The sequence below is a fragment of the Numida meleagris genome, chromosome 2 (genome assembly GCF_002078875.1).
Source record: "Numida meleagris isolate 19003 breed g44 Domestic line chromosome 2, NumMel1.0, whole genome shotgun sequence".
Classification (NCBI taxonomy): Eukaryota; Metazoa; Chordata; class Aves; order Galliformes; family Numididae; genus Numida; species Numida meleagris.
Window position 1 is genome coordinate 62195228 of NC_034410.1, and position 20726 is coordinate 62215953.

The window sequence follows — 20726 nt, forward strand, 5'->3', positions numbered from 1 at the left end:
TTTTCTCAAAGAGGATAAACCAGAGGTGGCAGAGCCGAGTACTATTTATTTATTTATTTGCTTGTTTATGAATATGAAAAGGTCAGTTTGATTTACTTTATGGCAAGAGGTCTCAGACCTTAATGGAAAAGATGGATGCAAGTTGTTTTCATAAGTTTAAGTAAGGTCAAGCAGACTTCCCCAAGTCTTGTACTGGTGCTGGCACTGTCTAATATTTGGTTTGGAGGAAAGGCACACACGACGGGGTGGCAAAATCAACACAGGACAAAAAATTACTCAGTCGCATTTAGAAAGGATGAGGAGGACCTAACAAAGGCATGATGTTGGAGCTTTGATTGTGGAGTAAAGTGACTGAGAGAATAATTTTAATTAGAATTTAAATTTGCTGAAACCACCCAGGGAAAAAGGTATGCATGTTGCTGTGGAAAACTGAGTGAAAACATCTCTGCAGTTCTTGCCTGGAGGGCAAATAATTTCATGGGAAATTAGGTAGTATTAAGATAAGAATGGAGAACAATACTAAAATAAAACAGCAACATGATATGTAGTGTGTACTCACATAGACCACTGCACACAGTTTGCTTGATCTCAGAAGGGATGGGATTGAGATGGGAAAAGAAAATGACAGTGAAAATAAATAGAAGTTTGAAGTACGTAGGGAGAAACCTTGGGAGGTCTAAGTTGGAGAGTAAAGAATGAGTCTTTAATACAGCAAATGGTGCAGAGAAAGTAAATCATGTCTATTCACATTTCTTTATTATTCAAGAGTCAAAAACTAATTATATCTATTTTGAAACTGATTAAAGGTATTGATTTTTACATAACACGCAATTGAGTAGTCCATACAACGGGTTGCTATTGGCTGACTGCTTCTTTCCAGGTAAAATGTTCTGGGAAAATTGCCCGCCCTCCATTTGAAAGGCTCCATTTAGCAAACTTTCCTCTAGCTTTTTTGATCATGACCTTTCCTCATTTTTGAGTACTCTCCTCTGCACAACAGTGTCTCACATGGATGAGGGCATCTCATCAGGCTCAGCTTTAGGTACATGGTTTCCATGGATTTTACTTACGGTGCGGAAGACACTGTTTAAATGTGCTTATGTAATGTTTCTAGGTTATTCACAATTAGCTAGGTAACAAATTGGAATAGGAATGCATTAAAAAACAATGTTTTACCAAAACTCTACTGCTGCATTCTTTTTTCCCCCCTCCTATTCTGCCTAGCTGTTTTTCTAGGTAGATGGGGATATAGATGTGTTTCACAACATGCTACGTGAGGAGAATGCATATTGATAGTCACCTGTGATTTATTTCCAGAGTTAAACTTGTTGGTGAATATTGGGCAGGAAGGAAGAGCAATCCAAGACAGTGTTGTTTGTCAGAAATGCCCTGTGGCAGGTGAGGTGACTTTGGATCTTGCATGCCTTTGAACAGTGGTAGGGGGGGTAACCATGAGCTGTGATGATCTGAGAGACAGAGGGCATGTCTGCTGGGAAGATGCAAAGAATCCCACTTTTCCTGTAAAGCAAATAGATCAACACAATTAGATAGGCTGTCTGGGGACTTGGAATATATTTCCCTTGCAAAAGTACTGAAAGACAATGTGGTGGCTTCTCTCTGCGCCAAACTTGTAGTACTTTCTTGCTCTTGCTTAGTAGATGTTGACTGTAAATAAGCTTTGCTTTTTGCAGAACTTAATCTGTGAAGCTGTACCAGTGCTGCTGTAAGAAAAGAGTAAGTATGAGAGTTTAATATTCCAATGTCGAGCTTCCTGCAGAGCATCTGGCTTGGACTCCTTAAAGGAAATAGGGTTAGCGACAGAACACGGTAGGTTTTTCGTACCAATGGTGCATTCTGCAGAGAAGCTATAGAAACGGAGAAGAAGATATAAAGTAGCAATTAAAAATAGCCCACCTTCACCAGTAACAATACAGAAAATACTTTCCACGCTATGTAAGTAATATATCAACATTTTAAGCTGATTAAAATTTGATAAACTACTAACTTCCCCATTTTTTAATAGGAAGGCTGGGACCCGAGATAAAACAGTGTCATGCTGGGGAGGACAAACACCACAGCATCCAATAAACTTTTTATGCATTTATTTTGCTAAGACCGATACCCGTTTCCTTTGTAACTCTTTGTTTATTAATGAGTTGACTCATCCAGCGTCCAGCCACTTGTTTCCACACCAGAGAGATGGATTTGTGCCTCTGCCAAGTGGACTCAGAGGCAGAGATAACAGCCAGCAACAACAATAGTCTTCCCCACTCCATTTGCCAAGAACAATTGGCAGAAAGGACTCAGCGAGCCACTTATCACCAGCACGCTGGACGGCTCCGAAGCTCTGGAAGCAGAGGGCTGCCACTTGCCCACCACAGACAAACAGCAGAATGCGGCCTAGAGCCGAGCCAGTATGGCAGGCCTCACCTGGCGGGAGGCAGAGGTAGGCATGAAGGCCATGCTGACAACGTAGGATGTTGGATGGCTTGATGCTGAGGTACGGTTTGTTCACTAATCTGGACATATCATCTAATTAGTTGGGATCTTCTCATACAAAGTGCTGTGTTTTTGAGCATGAGCACATTGGCACATTCTGCTGTACAGGGGGTGTGAAAGCCACTCACAGCAGTGTATGTTTGCTCTTTGGCACCTGCTTCTCTTGCAAAATGTTGAGCACCTGCTCATGTCAAGCCAGCTCTGCTTGAAGCTGATGACTCGCTTGCTCAAGAGAAAAAGAATCACAGGATTGTTTCAGTTGGAAGGGACCACTGAAGGCCATCTAGTCCAACTCCCCTGCAATGAGCAGGGACACCTACAGCTACATCAGGTTGCTCAGAGCCCCGTCCAGCCTGACCTTGAATGTCTCCAGGAAGAAAAGCATAGATAACTTCTCTTAGAGGAGTACTGTCAAAATTTGACCTTGAAACTGCATTGTGGCTCTCTCTGGGAGAAAATCTCCCTGTTGTGAGTCAAATCAATTCATATTACACAAATACAATAACAGTCCCTCTCACAGCTGTACAGCAATTATTTGCACGGCTTTTTGGACAAAGCAGACACCTTAATAAGTAGTAATTAAGCTAATTAGAAAGACAATGAAGATGGAATTCATGTGACGCAAAGCTTGTTGTGGGTAGTGAAATATGACTCAATACATTTAATTTAACACAAGAATATGGGAAATTTCGGTGGTTAGGGTGGTAAGCAGCATGAAGTGGTCTACTGCGGGTTGTTTACTGCAGCTGGCCTTCATACAGCTAAGCCCCCTTCAGATTAAGGAGAAACTGGAGCATGCTAATTTGTTCTGCATTTCTTTCTCTGCCTTACTCTAGTTTTCTTCATAGTTTGACTCAATGTCAGAAACCACCTTCGCAGTCTATCTCGGTAGAGGTTATTTTTTGTTATCCTTTCCTCTCTCTGGTCTACACAGCTATTAAGATCCTTCAATTCCTTTTCCTGCAGCTCTGTCTTTTCCATAACTTCAGCTAAATCTCTCATGTAAGCTTTTATTGTACCATGTGCTGCTTTTCAGCTCTTGCAACATTCTCTTTGTAAGTGTCACAGAGATGCATGCCCCCAGAAAAGCCAGGTGTTAAGTTAAAATTTTGCTTTTACTTGTTTGATCATGTTGCTTCTCACTTCTGACTTCAAAGCTGGCTTCCGTGTCACATTATATTGAATTTAAAACTCTAAGTCCCTCAACACAGGGACATAAAGTTATTGTTGCTTTCCAAACTTTACCTTTCCTCGTATTTTGAATTCTGAAGTTAGGATTTACTGAGCCATTAACGTTATTTTTGTTTCACAACATGGAGGGGAGGAGCAAAAAACAACGTGAAGATGGCTTGCAATAAAATTTTTCAGAACTGCTGGACAAAGAGATGAAAATGCTACTGATTTCCGAGGTATATCTGAGTTTAGAGTAGCCAAGTAATGATTTCCTGTGAATCAACAGTATTATTATAGAATTTGAACATCTAAAATGTACTTGGGCTGTAATCTATGTCCAGGAGCCCATCTCAGCCTCCTGTCTTCTCATTCCCACTTTATCTCATCACATCTAAAGTTAGACTGCCAACACTAGAGGAGGAGACCACAACTTTCCCATATCTTTTTTTTTTTTTTTTTTTAATGTTTAGCCCATTTTTACTGGCTCTATAAATAAATAATAGCCATTGTGGTGCCAGGGAAGGAAAGGAAAAAGCTACATAAGATCATAGTGCAAAATAAGAAATTCACAACCTTGAAAATAAATCATTTTCTTACAGAATGTAGCCACTCATCATGAGAAATAAATGCCTGCTCTATTATGTAAATGAAATTCATGTCTTTGCTGTAGCACCCCTGTTCCCCACTAAGGAGATTATCAGGCTGTGAAAGAACGTTTGGAGCAGCTAAGTGACCTGACCAGGGAGGATTAGCTGCCCCAGGGGTGAGGCAGTCAAAAGTCCAGGTGAGGCCTGGACATTTGGCATTTGGTTGTTTTCCAGTGAGATTAGTGCCCTGATCTGCCCTTCCAGATGAGTGCAGAGACAGCTGGGTCAACACAAGAGAAAAGGGAGGGATAGAAAGGAAAGCTAGGAGCTAAGGCCATAAGTTGCTCGCAAACCTACATGGCTTTCTGCTTCAGTGTGGTAAGTGGTGGCTGAGTGTTTGCCCTCAGGGTTAGATCGGAATTGACATGTTGCCAGCATGGCTTAAAAATACCACTGATATTTGTTACATTTAAACTACTGGGAATTTCATCTCATAATCTTGCCCCATGTGTTTATAACCTTTCCTCTATATAAGCATTAGCAGTGCTGCAACTTGTTTGGTGTCTGATACGATACTGCCTTTATTTTATTGAAGTGCTATTAAACGGATTTGCCTGTCGAGTTTTCACAGAATCCCAGAAGGGCTGAGGTTTCCAGGGCCCTCTGGGTCCATCTGACCCAACACCTGCTCCAGCAGAGTGCCCAGGACCATGTCTAGGCAGCTTCTTGAAGATCCGCAAGGAGGAGAGCACAACCTCTCCGGGCAGCCTGTGCCACCCACGCAGCACAGAATTGCTTCTGGGTGGTTAGACAGAACCTCTTTTTTTCCAGTTTGTGCCCATGGCCTCTTGCCCTGGTGCTGGCCACAGCTGAGAAGAGCCTGGCTCCATTGTTTTTGTAGCCACCATTCAGGTACTTATAGACGCTAGTTTCACCATGCCTGTTTCCTTCCTATCTAGTATCTTCTGAAGACTCCATTTTGTGGTTGTGTAGTAACCTTGCCTATGATTCAATTCTGCTTTTCATTTGGATTCTATGTTTTTTTCATTTTTTTTACAAGGATGTGATGGTGCTGGAATGTATTTCTCCAGCCATTTGCAACTCTAGGAAACACAAAGCTGGACATTATTTAATTCTTTAAAGAGCTGTAGATTTCTTGTCTAGTGGTAAGATACTACGGATAAGGAACACAAATTGTGTTGTATATACAAGAGAAATCTAGGGAGTGAGAATGTTAAACACCTTCTGATGGAATAAGAAGGGAATGTTGTCAGAACTTATTTTCTAAAAAGAGACCAACCTGTGTGGCCACTTCAGGTGCTGCGTGACTGGCTGTGTAGGAGTGAGCTCAGAGCTCCTGACAGCTTTCGGTAGCTGTCTGACCTGGAAAGGCCAAGAAACACTGGTTGGACCTGAGTAGCAGCTCAGAAGAGTCCAGAAGTTATGTTTCAGGAGGTGAAAGAGTCTGTAGTGTGCTGCCAATACTCAGTTTTTTCCACTGCTGTCAGAGTTAACAGACATATTGGACTGTAATTTATCATTAGGAATGTTCTCTGTCTGTCTATACCCTCAGGATGCATTTGGCAGCTGATAGCACTTTTTATCCTCATGCTGATTACAGTACTATATTCACACACCCAGCGGCACAGAGTTTTCTCAAAGAGCTTGAGGAACGCTTCCTACCATTACAGACATTAGCCGGCTTTGGGTGGATACTACCAGTGAGTCTTCCACTTGGACTTTCAGCCTCGTGCTCTTCCCACCACTCTTCTGTAAGGATTACTCCTTCGTGTACAGCAGTAACATTGGCTCAGAGAGAACTGAGCAGTCAGACCAGTTTCCCCCAAGCTCTTTCCCACCACAGATGGGTTGAGACTACACCCAAAATCTGTATCTAGTAGCCGCGCCAGTAGGAGCTTTTCTCTGAGTAAAGGAACTCTGAAAGTTGTGTAATGCTGACAACTGCCTTCTCACTTCCTTTCCACGTAGACAGATGCAGCTGTTTGTGGTTTTTCTCCCCTCCCTGTGCATCAATCAGCTAACACTCGGCAAGTGCACCTGGCACACGTTGCTGAGGCTGAGGAGCCTGAGCATGGACTGAGTCCTGAACATGCTCAGTGTGCTGCCTGAAAAAGAGCACCTGATGCTATTTTAAAATAGCATTTGAAAGTGGCAAAGGCAAATAACCCTCTAACAATATGCAGGCTGAGATGTCCCCTAATATAATCCAGCTCTGTGGGTTTGCTGGAATCTGTCCCCTGATGCATCTAAGCAGATCAGGGACATAGAGAGCTTGCAGATCTCTTAACTTTTCCACGAACACAGCTTTCCAAACTCTCTACACATGATGTTTCCCTCCTAGAATGTATTAATAATTGAATACATTTGTGAAAAAGCAATTTTCCTTCTTGATGAAAAGGATGCTGAAGGTTTCCCAGAGCACATGATTTCTGACAGGGAACATACACAGCACCAGGACAGCCCACAGCAAAAAAAACATGCTGTGTGTGGGACAGTAGGTTGGTTATGAGAGAAGGTTCAGAAGGTGGTGGTTGGGATCTGCTGAAAGGTCAGCTGGAACTGGGCTTTGTCTCACTGAGCTTTGCCTGTAGTTCAGGGAAGGCTCCTGTTCATGAACTGTAAGCAGTCAGGCATTGGAAGGATACTGCTTTAAAGCATTAAGAAGTATTATTATCATTGGGTACAGAGAGCTCAGCACAAGAATAACATATCTACATTGTTTTAATGTTCTGAGGAATAGCACGAGCCCTGAGAATATGGTGGACAGGCCAGTGTTGCAGCTGAATTTCTGATATTGGCCTAAAGCAGGTTGCTGTTGTTCAGTAGCACGTGAGCACGCAAGAAAAATGCAAAATATAAATGTTTTCCCCATTGCTGAACAGATGAGACACTGACTGCCAGGGCTGTATTTACGTGGTACTCTTGAAAATGCTCATCCTGGGTTTGGGGGTGGCAGTGTCTCCATACACGAAGGTGACCAGGTCACACACATGGGAATGTCCCTGTACATGACAGTGGCAATGCCCCTGTATATGATGGTGTTAATGTCCCCATAAATGGAAACGGCAGTGTCCCCATAGATGATGGTGGCTGTGTCCCCATACATGGAGGCAGCAGTGTCCCACACATGGAGATGGTAGTGTCACCGTATGTGGAGGAAGCAATATCCCCCTACATGGGAATGTCCCTAAGTATGATGGTGGCAGTGTCCCCCTACACGGAGGTGACCATGTCCCCATACATGGAGGTGGCAGTGTCACCACACATAGTGACAGCAATGTCACCATATGTGGAGGTAGCAGTGTCCCACACATGGTAATGTCTCTGTATGTGACAGTGAGTCATATACAGTGGTCAGGGTTGTATGTTCCTTCCCTGATGGCCAGCAGGGAGGATGGGAGCTGGGCCACGAGGAGTGAAGGAGAAGGTGCAACTTTGATTTTTCTGCAGGTGTTCTTCTGGAACTCTGTTGCAAAATACAGTGTAAGATGGAGCTTTCACTAGATCAGCTGTAACTCAACACACCAGCCTTATCCTTCAACTCTCTTTCCCAGGACATAAATGAAGAATGATTTTTCTACCTCCATGTCACCGGCATGTCACTTCTGTGCCACATGATGAACACACATAGAATCTAAGGAGAATATTTGTCCCTTAACCGTTTGTTTCTTCCAATTGTGGCTTTGATTTTTTTCCCCCTTTGTTCATTTCTGATTCAGGACAGTACTTTTCCTCTTACTCTGTCAGTAGCTAGTGTCTTTCCTACACTGTGTGCTTTCTGTCTAAACCTTTTACGAACTGCAAGAATATTTTATGAACTCACGAACTCATGAATTCATCTCTCCTTTTCCTCCCTGTTTCTTTGAAAAAGTTATAAAGACGTTCTTCCACCCGACCTTCCTACGTACTACTTGAGTGAAAGTTGGTGTTTGGAAAAGCAGTGTCTCAAGGTGCTTGGTGTATCAGAGAAGTGCCTTGTAAAAATGGTTGTAAACTTACAATATTGCACAGTATTACCATGCAAAATTAACAGTTTATATCCTAATGTCAAGTCCATTTGCTTCAGTGGGACTCCAGGCACGCCAGTATGAGAAATGAGCGTATGAGCGGCCTTCTTTTCAGTATCTCATTTTGAATAACTGATGAAGACATAAGCATCTGGAGGAGGTGTGGTACCTCTAGAGGTGGGAGGGACAAAAGCCTTTGATTTTGGTGTGTCCTCCAACTTTGCAGAAGTTTGAATTTGCATCTCAGATTTATGACTCAGGTTCCCATTACTGTCCAATAGTAGTAGCTGTCCAATCAGAATGCTCAAAGTGGTGCTTCTGCTTCACTGTCAGATGTTGAATGTACAAAGGTTATTTAAAGAATGACTCAGTGTAATGAAGTCATTGACTTGTATTGACTTGTGGAGTTGTATCAAGGAACTTTAGTTCCTTCTGTACCTGAACTACATGAGCAAATAGTGCTCCCAAACCAAATGTCATTGTGACAACAGATGTTAATAGTAATAATAGATGTTAAAAATCTTATTTTGCAGCTTTGATTTTTCATTGTTATATTTTTAATATCCCTGTTTTGATCTTTCCTTGAAATGTAGTGAGGACTAAGGAGAGCTGTGTGACACCTGTAGCACCATTGTAGTAGGAGTGAATGCATCACAATGAACAGGAAACAACAAACATAAAGGAACAATAAAGCAAATTAAAAGCTAACTGTATGCTAGAAATTGTTTATACATTTGCTAGTTAGAGCACTCAGAAGAACATGTTTACTATTTATGGTATGTGCTTTTTTACTGAAGTAATTTGCAAGTATTAGAACATTAGTCACTTGCAAATTATGTAAAAATTTCTTTTCCAGAGGGAAAGTGGGCCAGCAAAGCTGAAGTACAGGCTTGTCACTCTTGCCACTGTGCAGTGACCCAGCAGCAAGGTTTTGTGGTTGTTGTGTCCCTCTAAACCTGGCAGCACCAGAGGCTTCAGGTGGGCTACTGGAGGTGATGGTGGCCAGAGCAGGCTCAGGCAGGCAGTGCCTGTCCACTGAAGGCATTGGACAGTTCAGTCTAACAGAAATCATATAGATGTCAGCACAGTATGTGGACAATAGAAGATCTGCTATAAAAACAGGATCTTCTCTTAAAAAACAGCATCTGTTTCTGTGTTCACCATGTACACAGTCTAATCTAGAGAGGCTGTGTTGCCCAGTCCACGTGGAGATAGCGAAGAAGGGCACGGTTGCCAGCAGCACACCTTGGTGAATGAGCCAAGGGCCTGTATTGCAGTGCCACCTGCTCAAGGCGGATCTGCCACACGTCAAACAGGATCCTAGCCTGTACAGGATCAGTGGCTGGTGCACTGCCTGAGATAACATCAGAATGTTTCCCAGCTCTTCTGGTAGCTATTTCAGCCCGCTGATGTTATGGTCAAAACAATTATTCCAGGCAGCCTCCAGTCAAACCCTCCTCATTCATTCACACACGGAGGAAGAAGGCTGTTCTATTGATTGTTTTGATGCCTTTTTGTTTTAATGTGGTTAGTTCAAAGTCTGAGATGGCTTTTTGCTGAAAGTTTCTGCAGAGCCCCGAACCTGGTACATATTTCCAAACAAAGGAAAAGGAAGGATGCTGCCCGGGTCTTGAAGCAGAAATACGCCTTGCAATATAAGGCAAATGTTCATCACTTCTTAGAGTATTTTAAAGTGTGGTTACTATGTAGGCAGGAGACCCAGTTCTGTTCTTCACTGGGGTTATTTCAAATTTACACTAGAATTTGAATAAAATATATGCAGAATAGATTCGTTAAAATTGAAATGTGTCATACTGACTAAATGCTCCCATTATCCAAAACATGTTTGTCCGTTATTGTTATTATTGTCATTATTCCTTACACTCGTTATTGTCCTGAAGTTGGTAGAGTAACATGTAAAACTCCAAGACGCTGTTTGAACGTTGTCAGCCTTTCCAGAGAATTTCAGATTTCTTGAAGTTAACACTGTAATTTGGATAAAAGCATAACCACTTTGCAGGCTGTTTTGCTGGTATCAGAGAGAAGGTGCTCTCCTTTTCTTATAGAGAGTGGGATACATGCCTAGCTTACATTGACTAATGTGCCCTGTGCAGTGGCAGTGACTACTAAACACCTTTGTTGTATTATTGACTTACTGATGTGATCTGCTTGCCATCACAGACTCCATACAGCGTTTTGTATGCACGTAAAGCAAAGAGTGATGGCTCAGCTTCTGTTGTGTGCAGAGGATAAGGGACCTCTTGTGTAAAAGAAATTTGGACCCTAAGCTAACTGCTAGTACATGCATCATGGATCAGCATCAACAATACAAATCCTGTAAGCAATGTGTGAGGGTAAACTCATTTTGAATATCACATAGAGTAAGACTCTACCTGTTGCACCACCTCAAACAGGATAGTGAGCAGCAGAACACATGGAATAAAAAGCGTTCTATTTATCTGGCAGTTTGGAAAAGCACGGTGCTTTTGTAGGTGAGTTTGTTGCTGACTAGCTGTATTTAAGAGCAACCTTAGGACCTCCACTAGAGTGTGAAGAGCTGATGGCAGCCCACTGGCAAATGCTTTTCATTTATTCCCTGCCTGCTAGAGACAGGAGCTGTGGTGGGATATGAATCATAGAATCATTAAGGTTGGAAAAGACCACTAAGCTCATCTAGTCCAACTGGCAACCCATTCCCACCATGCCCACTAATCATATCCCTCAGCGCCACACCCACACGTTTCTTGGACACCTCCAGGGACAGTGACTCCACCACCTCCCTGGGCAGCCTGTGCCAGTGCCTCATTTTCTGAGAAGAAATATTTCCTAATAGCCAACCCGAACCTCCCCTGGCACAACTTCAGGCCATTACCTCTTGTTCTAAACATCATACTGGCTGAAGATTCCCTGGATGATTTTTCACAGCCATGGGTGCATAGAACATTGTCCTCTGCATTACACGAAGGCAGAAAACAGACTGAGCTTAGAGCAAGCTGTTCAGGAGTCAGAGGCACAATGCCCTGAGCCAGTGGTGATGTCACTGCTTCATCCTCTGTCAAAGTGACTGCAGGATGCCACACTGGTGTACAGACACAGAGAGCACCTGCATTGTGCCTAGGTGACTGGCTGGCTGTCCTTTGCTTTCAGGATACCTCTCATGCCTCTTAAGGGAGAATGAATTGCTGTAGATCAGTCTGAAAGAGTAAAATAAGACAAATATGCTGTTCTGGAGTAGCTGCCCTTGTGCAGCTGGTGGGTTAGAGTTTCTACAAAAAGTAAATTGTTCAAAATGTATTAAGCTAGAGCTGCCTGATTGTATGATTTTTAATTTTTTTCTACACGCAGAGCTTTATCAAATTGCATTCAAAGTCGCAGCAAGGAAAAATGTTTGATTTAATGCTTCTTAGTAGTAGGCACACATACAAGCAATATGTTTTGGCAAGACGGCAGTCAGGGAAAGGGCAGTTTGGTTTTTATCATACAAACTGAGCCTTCACAGAAAACTAGCATGTTTAGATTTGTTAAACTGAGGTATCTGAGTTTTTCATCAAGAACACCGGCACAGAAAATTATCTTTGCTCTGGCTGAATGCCTAAAGCTACAGTCATTGATTTGGTCATATTTACTGAAACATTAGATCAGAAATATAGGTATCTAATACTTTTCTGGCACACTAAATATGCTAGAAACACGCTCATGTTTCAGTAGATAAGACTAAATGCTCCCTATGGAAAGAGCAATTTAATATTTCTCATTACAATAATTGACAACCAAACCTCTAGTTGTTAATGCAGTGGAAAGCAGTGTGGAATGGGAAAGCCGTGGTTGCTGCTCTTCAAGCTCTCTGCCTGGGAACCATTTGGATGCCAAAGGAGAACAACAGAAAATCTGTTGAAGCTACAACAGCTCCAGGTGTCCACAACAACCTCCCAAGATCCTGTCACGGCCCCTTTATCCATTTCATAAAAGAGTGGTTGTAACAGGTGTGTTGAACACAGCACTGAACGTGCTTGGTGTTTTGACGTATTTCTTTAGAAAGCTAGACTTGAACACATTGCTCAGGGTGAGCTAAAAAAAGTTAACCTGGTTAAATCATTGCATAGCCAAATTATTTATATTTAATCACTGTTATCTACAGCTGTTCCACTTCTTAAACTCTGTTCAGAAATAGAATTATACTCATTTCTAAAGATTTCACAGTTAACTTTCTGTGTTCAGAGGAACTATAATGTGCTCCTCTGCTAGTTTTGACTTGTTTCATCTTGTTTGAAAACTTACTTGCTTGATTTTCATTTGCTTTTGTTTTTGTTTTGTAACAGTATTATCATTGTTATTACCAGTTTCCTCTCTCTTTTGCTGCCTTCTTTTTCCATGAGTGTTCTCCCTCATGTGTTTAGGGAAATATTTCACAGTGTTCCATCTTTTCCTCCCTTTCCTCTTCCTCTTTTCTCTCTTACTAATTATTTTCTTTAAACGTCTTCAAACTTTCTTCCTCTCAATGTTGTGCTGTTCCTCTGGTGACGTGAAGTAAAACCCTGCTGGACACTTTTGTCTTTCGTGAATTGAAGGTGAATGTGGCCAGTAATTTATGTTTCTGAATGTCTAGAATGGCTTTGTGAAATATTTTTGTGAAATAGAAAGGAAGTTGAATTCTAGCCTGCTTTAGAAAGAAACACAATCAGTATTAACTACGGTGGCTGCTTTTTAATTTTTTTTTTCATTTATTGTATGGTATCTAAAGAATTAATTTTCTAAGCCATAGAATAGACAATGTGGTATATAGCAGCTTCTCAATTAATCTGAGATATGCAGAAGGTGAATGAAGTTTTGAAGGATGAAACTTTGACAGCAAAAGAGGAGAGATACTGAGAAATACAGGTAGAAAGAAGTAAGACAAAGAGCTAAAAATAAGGAAAGAAACTGGCTAGAAAGAAAAGCTTCCTTGCACCAGAGGTGCAAAACTGGACATTGTAGAAACCAAAGAGACAAGTTTGGGGTGAGTGAGATGCATAAGGAAGGCGTTCTTGTTTAAATCCTAATCGGCTCGCTCCCATGTGAAAGATTGGCTGTTTGCTTTATTCTTGATTCTCTGTACACTCCAATTTGCATCTGTGAAACCATAAATATTGCATTTGACATCAGCTGTTAGGGGGGAAAGAAGTTGATTACTGTTCCCAAACTTCCAGATTAGATTACATGACACACTGGAAGCATAAACCAAATGTTAAGTAATGGTAACTCTGTCAGTTAGAATTATAGTCCTCCATGTCTTTAAGTCTTCTTTTCTAAAGAGAGGTGGTGCCGCAGTTCAGAAAAGAAAATGAAGGGGAAAAAAATTGCCCTTATTTGTCCCATAAATTGCAGCTGGCTTTGAAAGATCAACATCCGAGTGAGTCCAGCTTTTCCTTGGGTGGATATTAGAGTATACTGGTGCTGGTTATGAGCCACCAAAAGGGTACAAAACAAATCAGGGAGAAAGTGCTGATTAAAAAATAATTAAAAACAGTTTTCTTACTGTATTGCATGTGGAACTGGCCAGAAACCACGAATGAGTAACGGTCTACACAAGTATGTTTTCCTTCAACACTTCGTTCACCTTCTGGATATCTCTGATGTTTCAAAACTCTGCTCCGCATGCAGCCCCCATTTCTTGTGCTTCAAGCTGGTTTCATTCAGGGTATGCTGAGAAATCACAGGGGCTCTGTAATGTGTCAGGTATCACAATGAACCAATATTAGTGGTGGCAGATAAAAGCAGCTGCAGGTTACTTAAGAGGGTGTGTGCCGTGTAATAGAAGAGAATTCAACCATGGAAAAAAATAGCCTCCAGTATTCCATCATTAAGGGGAACGCATTAAAGCAGCTGCAAAATTAACAGACAGGAAATTCTTTCTTTATGATCCATGAAATCTTCAATCTATATTATGCTATTCTTCCCAACAACATCTAATTGCATAACTGAATTTCCTTGTTTATTAATTTTGCAGCGTTGTGACTTACTATTGAAAGTAAATTGCCCAAAAGAAAAATCCGGTTCATTTGAGCAAACCAAAGGAATCTGAAGACCGTGGAGAGAGTAGTGTTTCCAGCAATTATGTCCTCCTTTCCTGCAGCCAGTGGAGCTATTGAAGCTGGGTTCTGTGGCCGTAGTGGTCAGAGTCCCACAGAGATGGTGGACTGCCATCACAATGAGAACACATTTCCTCCAGAAGCATGAGATCTCCCCTACAATTGGATTGCTCTTTCCTTTCTGCTGTGCCATTTTCTGGGCTGTCAAACTCCTAGTGTTTTGTGGGTGGCAAAATGATGTCATTTTCTTCAACAGCTTGTAATAATTTCCACTCCCAACCCTTCATGAGAGGTACAAATTACCAAAGAAAAAGGGCTATCAACTTACAGATGGCAGTATCGCTTTTCTTTTCCATTGAGATCACAATATCCTCCTTTCTAGCTGAATGACAATTGTGCTGTCACTAAAATTACGTAACGCTCTGTCCCCTGAGAGGTTATGCTTTAGGATTCAAAGGACAGCTGTCAAAATACAACTCACTCTATTCTGGGCGTTGGAAGTCTCTTAGGGGGTTGTACAGATGAGTTTGGCTTTTCCTTTTCTCGTGTGGATCATAGATAGAATTAACAGTGGAATGTAAATTAGAAAATGACATTTATGTGGCAAGTTAAGTGATACACCTGAGATATGATGACACATTAAAATAACTTGTGTTTGCTGTAAATCACAGGGGCCACAGGTGAACATAAATGGCAGCACTGCACGGACTCAGTGCAGTTTGGTAGCCTGCAGTGAAACTGAGTTTTCTCTTTATTTTGCATGCTATTTGGCTGTCCAACGCGTAGCAGAAGCTGCTCTGATTTTCCAGGTGTTCCCTGATATCTTGAAGTCAGCTGTGCTGTAATACCGTTCACTGCTGCCAATTGCTGTGAAGAAGCACTACATCAAGGAGACTCAGTCTGGTATTCCACTGTGACTGGGGGGAAAGAACTTCAGTAGTCTTAGAACAGTTCCCAAAATGGAAAAAGAAAAGAAGAATTTAAAAAAAAAAGAGGAAAAATGCTGGAAAATGTATCTTGGTTTAGGTAAAAAACATGTAGCCACATTTTTGTCTGAAGGAATTGAAAAGAACAGTACGATTTTTGAGGAGCCAGAGCGACTCCTAAAAGGTGACATTTACTTCCTCTAAAGCTGAGTATAACAAAGAAGTGTGTATATGTCATTTTCATAAAATAAAATAAATAAAAGTTAAAACCTTTCTAAGTGACAGAAGGCAGCAAATCTAAGCGAGGCCAATGCAGATCTTAATCCCTGAGGCTCAGCTTTTCCTGCTCAAATGACTCATTAACCGGACCGGGTGACACCTCTGGCATTTCTTTCCTGAGGGTCTCGGGCAGCTTCTTGTTTTTCCTCACTACTTCCCAAAATGAGTATTCCCTGCTCACACAACTTCAGTTCCTATTGTAAAACATGCTGCATAAACAGGAAGGTCTTAAGAAAACAAGGCTGGTTGTATCAGTCCTTGAAATTGGAGAAAATTGATGTGAGGAAGGAGAAATGGAAGAAAATAGATCAACAAAACTGCTTCTAAGGGGTCATTTTCTCCCACCTGCAAATAGGGGGAGAACTCTATATTAGGTGGTAAAAAATCTATATTGAGTAACATAGAATAGGAAAAAATGTGGCACAGAGGTATGTGAATCAAACTTTGGTTTGCAGAGCACCTATTTCTGGACTCTGGCAAGGAAGCCAGTCACTTGCTGTAGGTTGCTTAGGTTACGAGCAAGAAAATACATTAAAATAAACCAAACCAAACCAAACCAATAAAAAACACACACAAAAAGTGGATGCATATATAACATCATCTTTTCATGTGATGACCATAATATGGAAGTAGTTGTCTGTGACATAAATGGATGGGGAAACGTCTGCAAGATAGATGAGCTCTTAGGTAAGATACTAATCATGTTTCAGGGATACATGTAACATCAGGGAGAAGGAGACTAAGATGTACAGGTATTAAAAAAAAATTGCTGCTCAGCTGTGTGTGAATGGAAGAGAGGATGGTTTATTTTTTATTTGCTTGTCTGGTTTGTGTGGAAGATCTCTGGGACAGTATTCGTGAATGTGTGGATGATGTTGGCTTGTTTAGTCTAGCAGAAAGAAAGCTGAGAAAGGATGCCATCGCTACCTCCAGACATTATCAGTGAGAGGCAAAGAGTATTTTGTCTAGAGGCCAATTCTGGCATAGGAATGGTCTGGTAAAAGTCTACAAGAAAGAAAGAAATAAAGGCTTCCTTTGAAAAACGTTCATAATCCTAGGCAAGGAATTAACTTTCAGAGTAGTGTAGGCAAAAATTTCTCATTTGTCTTAAAACGGAGCTAAGAAAGTTTACAAACAGGCTCATAGGATAGCATTATCTGGTAGAACAGGGACCAATTCCTAGGATCTCTGAGCTCCTTTCCAGGCCCAGGTTCCATGCCTACGCCACACACGTTCTCCCTGACCACACACTGCCCACCTAGTGCACCTCTTGGCCAACCCCCCACATGTGGATAAATAACTTGTTGGTAGCACATCACCTCTGCAGGGCAAAGCAGTGGCCAGGAATGAGCTGTATTGGGATTGTTCCTCTGCACATCTTGCAGCCTGCAAAGATTCCAAGGTGAGTTCCCCAGAGCAGAGGAGATGAGGGGAGGCCTCATGGCGGCTGCAGCTCCTCACAGGGTGCGGAGGGGCAGCGCTGAGCTCTGCTCTCTGGTGACAGTGACAGGACCCGAGGGAACAGCATGGGGCTGCGTCAGGGGAGGGTCAGGTTGGAGGTTAGAAATGGTTCTTCACCAGAGGGCAGTGGGCATGGAGCAGGCTCCCCAGGGCTGTGGTCATGGCCCCAAGCTGCTGGAGTTCAAGAAGCTTTTGGATGATGCTGTCAGACACAGTTTGGATTTCAGGTGGTGGTGTGTGAAGGCAGGAGTTGTACTTCACGATCCTTGTGGATTCCACTCAGGAATTTCTTTGAGTTGTGCTTCCAGATGTGAGGCCAAGCACATGGAGAAGAGGTTAGGAAATTGGAACTGGGGTGCATGTGCAGGGATTGTAGGAGGCTTTGAGAGTCAGAGTCAGCAGTAAGCGTTTGCATCCAAAGATAAGCCACTGCTAACTGCTGATCAGCAAGGAAGAATTGCAGCAAGCATAACCTGTTGCTGCTAATCTCTCAGGCAGCAGCTTCTGGCAACTCTTGGTCTTCAGGACCCTTCTCTCAGGTCCTGCCAGCTCAGCTGCTCCACGGTGGGATCACATCTGCAAAGAACAGCTCCTGGGTGTCAGTGACTTGCAGCTGTGATGGATTATCCTTGGGGAATGTCTGGAGCGCAGGAGGTGGGGACTGGAGAAGCTTGTGTGCTGCCCTCAGAGATGATGCAGCTTAGAGATGGAGGAAAGGGAGAGTGAAAAGGGTGTTGTTGACTGGCTGAAGTCTTCTTCATGCTTATCTGGCACACTTTTACCTTGCATGAGGGGATGTGAATACAGTTTGGGATGGGTGAGACCTCTGTGGGGGATCTTCGAAGAACTACAAAGCTGCGGCTGCAGCTCCCCCAGGTCTGCCATGGTCCCAGCGCAGTGAGTGGGAGGAGGATGAGACCTCCTCCTCCTGAATTAAAGTTCATAAGCTCCAGAGGCAGAGGGAGCAGAGGGCTGGAGCGAGGGGACAAGCAGAGTGATTTGATTTTAATCAAGTTCTAAATCAGCAAGCTGGAAACACTGATTTACATTATCAATATTAATTTTATTAGCATTTTATGGAGAGGAATGAGGTAATTGCAAAGGAAGATTGATTCTTACTGGCAGTTCTGACCTAGCAGCACTTCTTGCTGATTAAAGAGAGCTCAGCTGTGACCTGCCTCGGCTTCCCTGCTCACCCTGGGAATTGTGAACTGCACTTCTATTTCTATTACATCTGAAAGCAATACTGTATTTCTGTCATTTGTATATGATCTGTACCTTACCGCACTGAGGGGGATTTACGAATTTATTAAAAATGATTTTAAAACTGCTTTTCAGTAATCTATTTTTTAATTAAGGTCATAGAAATGTTTAAGATTCTATTTTAGTGAAAAAAAAAATGTCTATTTTTAAATGTGCTAGATGTACAGAGCGAAACAGAACAAAAATACCCTAGCATGAAAAATAACCTGAGAAGGTGCTGTCTGTGGTCGGAGAGCTCACCTGTTGGTATCGGGACACGGCTCTTCAAAGCCTTAAAATTACTCATTCTCACCCTCTCCATAATGCTATTTTTGTTTTTTAGGGGTTTTGTTGGTACTTTTTCATACGCTAAAGCAGGGGGATGATCTACATTGCTCCTTTTTTTTTTTTTTTCCTTTTGAATTAATGATTAGTCAGTCGCGGAACTTGGTTAGTACAGAAATAAGGAAAGTTAAACTTGTTTGAAGAAAAAGTTCCTGTTGCAAAACCAGACTTGTACTTCATCTGACACTGGTGATTACCTAATGGGCTGGACTATCCCAGTTGGCTTTTTTTCAAGCTTGGTGGTAAATACAGTATCAGAATTTTACAATAGTTACAGAGTAAAGCTTTTTGGAAGAGGTGGTATCCTTCCAAAGCAATTTGGACATTCAAAATAAAATTATATGCAGCTTTCATTTTTTACCCTCTCTCTCTATATATATACATAAGAAGCGATTCCTGTGAGCTCTAGTGATGGCCCTTGCAAATTAGCAGCTCAGAGATGCTGCACCAAAGCGACCGGAGCTGCGTTCGCTCCAGGTGGAAGCCTGCCCAGGCAATGCTGTGGCACACGGGCTGTGGCACGAGGCACACACCAATGGCGCAGCGCGCTCCTTCCTCGTGTTGCTCCTATGAAAGATGCTGGTAGGGAGCAGAAGTGATGTGAGAGGACAGCGTTCAGACAAGGTGGGTGGGGGGCACATCAGCCCCACGAAGCCCGTTTCCGGAGCGAAAGGCCGCGGCGTGGGGCTGCGGGGCGGGCGGCACAGGGGGCGGGGGCTGGCAGCGGGCGGGGAGGGAGGGAGGGAGGCGGCAGCCGCCCGGGGCTTTTCGCCGCTCGCTGCCTTGCCGCTGCCATGGCTCCGCTGCGCTCCGGCCTGGCCTGGCCGCGCCTGCTCGCCTGGGCCGCGCTCGGCCCCGTGCTCTGCGGAGGGTCGGCGCGGGCCGAGCCGGAGCCGGGCGCGGAGCCGGAGGCGGACCCGCACGCGCGGCACCTCTACAGCGCCGAGATGCTGCGGCACGGCGCCGCCGCCACCCCGCACTTCGTCATGTTCTTCGCCCCGTGGTGGGTATCGGAGCGTCGGGTTGGCCGGCACGGCACGGCACGGCTCGGCTCGGCCTGGCCCTGCGCGGCGTCTCCCAGCCCGCCTCTTCCCCCGTTGACGTGGCGCCGGGAGGCGGCCGGGCCGGGCCGGCGTGGTAGGGAGGCCGCGGGGTCGCTCCCTGCGCCTTCCGCGGGGCGGGGGGCGGCACACGTGGTAAATGGCGGCTGCAGAGGGCCGGGCCGGGCCGGGCCGGGGAGGCGGGTGAAGCCTGGTGTGGACCTCTGCGGCCCCAAATGGGACCTCCGCCTCCAAAACGGGACCTCCGCCGAGGGGAGGCAGCTGGGGTGGGCTGGGCTGGGCTGGATGGGGATGGCGCGGAGCAGCCCTGTCAGGGCAGTGGGACGGGGGACCCGTGCAAGGGCCCTGCAGCAGCTTTGCTCGCAGACCAAGGGCTTTTGTTGTACTAACGAGATTGAAGGTTTGCTGACTTTCATGTCCATGCGTCCCCGGCTTTGTAGATACTTTCTTAAAGAAGTTTTGTCCTCTTTGCTATTGCAAGTGTGAGGATAAGTTTGCTGCAAATGTAATATAAATGAAAGCCTTTGAGCAGTGTAAATGATAGTCCCCAAGGCCACAGGTAGTATTAGCAGAGCTGAGGAGCTACCACGTCTGCAAGACCTCTGCTGGGTTCTTGTCGTAGACTGGCATGTTTGACACAAGAATAGCTGGGAAGAGTCTCAGAACAGGACTTTGACAGACATTACAGCAGTCAGTGGGACAGGAGTTCTCGTCTCTGGATCTCTCCAGTGATTGCTGTTGTTCTTTTTTGCTACACTCTGTCTTTTTTTTTTTTTAATCCATCTCTGACTTACCCAGAAGTGTTATTGTGAGTTTTGTTGTCAGGGTTGTTTTTTTTTTTTTACCCAGGTTTTCTTAGGTTGAGGTAAAGTTAATGGGACAATGTCTTCCCAATAGACATGTTTCAGTCCAAAGCTAACCTCTTGGTACCTAGTGTTACTGAGGCACACATGCGTCATGATACACTTCAAAATCAAAGCTAGAGAAGTATTTCCTTTAAAAACTGAGGAATTGCTTTGTTTCTTTTACTACTGCCATCAACTTCTTTGTGACACAC

The 20726-nt window shown here is 43.5% G+C and overlaps 1 protein-coding gene across 5 annotated transcripts in view; it reads left to right on the forward strand.

Moving 5' to 3' along the window:
• Positions 1-20726, forward strand: part of TXNDC5 (thioredoxin domain containing 5) — a 41692-nt gene that overhangs the window by 1352 nt on the left and 19614 nt on the right. The window contains exons 2-3 of one of the 5 annotated variants that reach the window (XM_021388651.1): positions 1318-1398; positions 1692-3908. The exons of 1 other annotated variant lie outside the window; for it this stretch is intronic. Coding sequence is in view for 2 of the 4 variants with exons in the window: in XM_021388648.1 (XP_021244323.1) it covers positions 19403-19611 (209 nt within the window). In the remaining 2 variants the exon portion in view is untranslated. Of the gene's footprint in view, positions 1-1317; positions 1399-1691; positions 3909-19111; positions 19233-19387; positions 19612-20726 lie in introns of those variants that run through there. 3 more of the 5 variants (XM_021388650.1, XM_021388648.1, XM_021388649.1) reach the window with 3 other exon arrangements.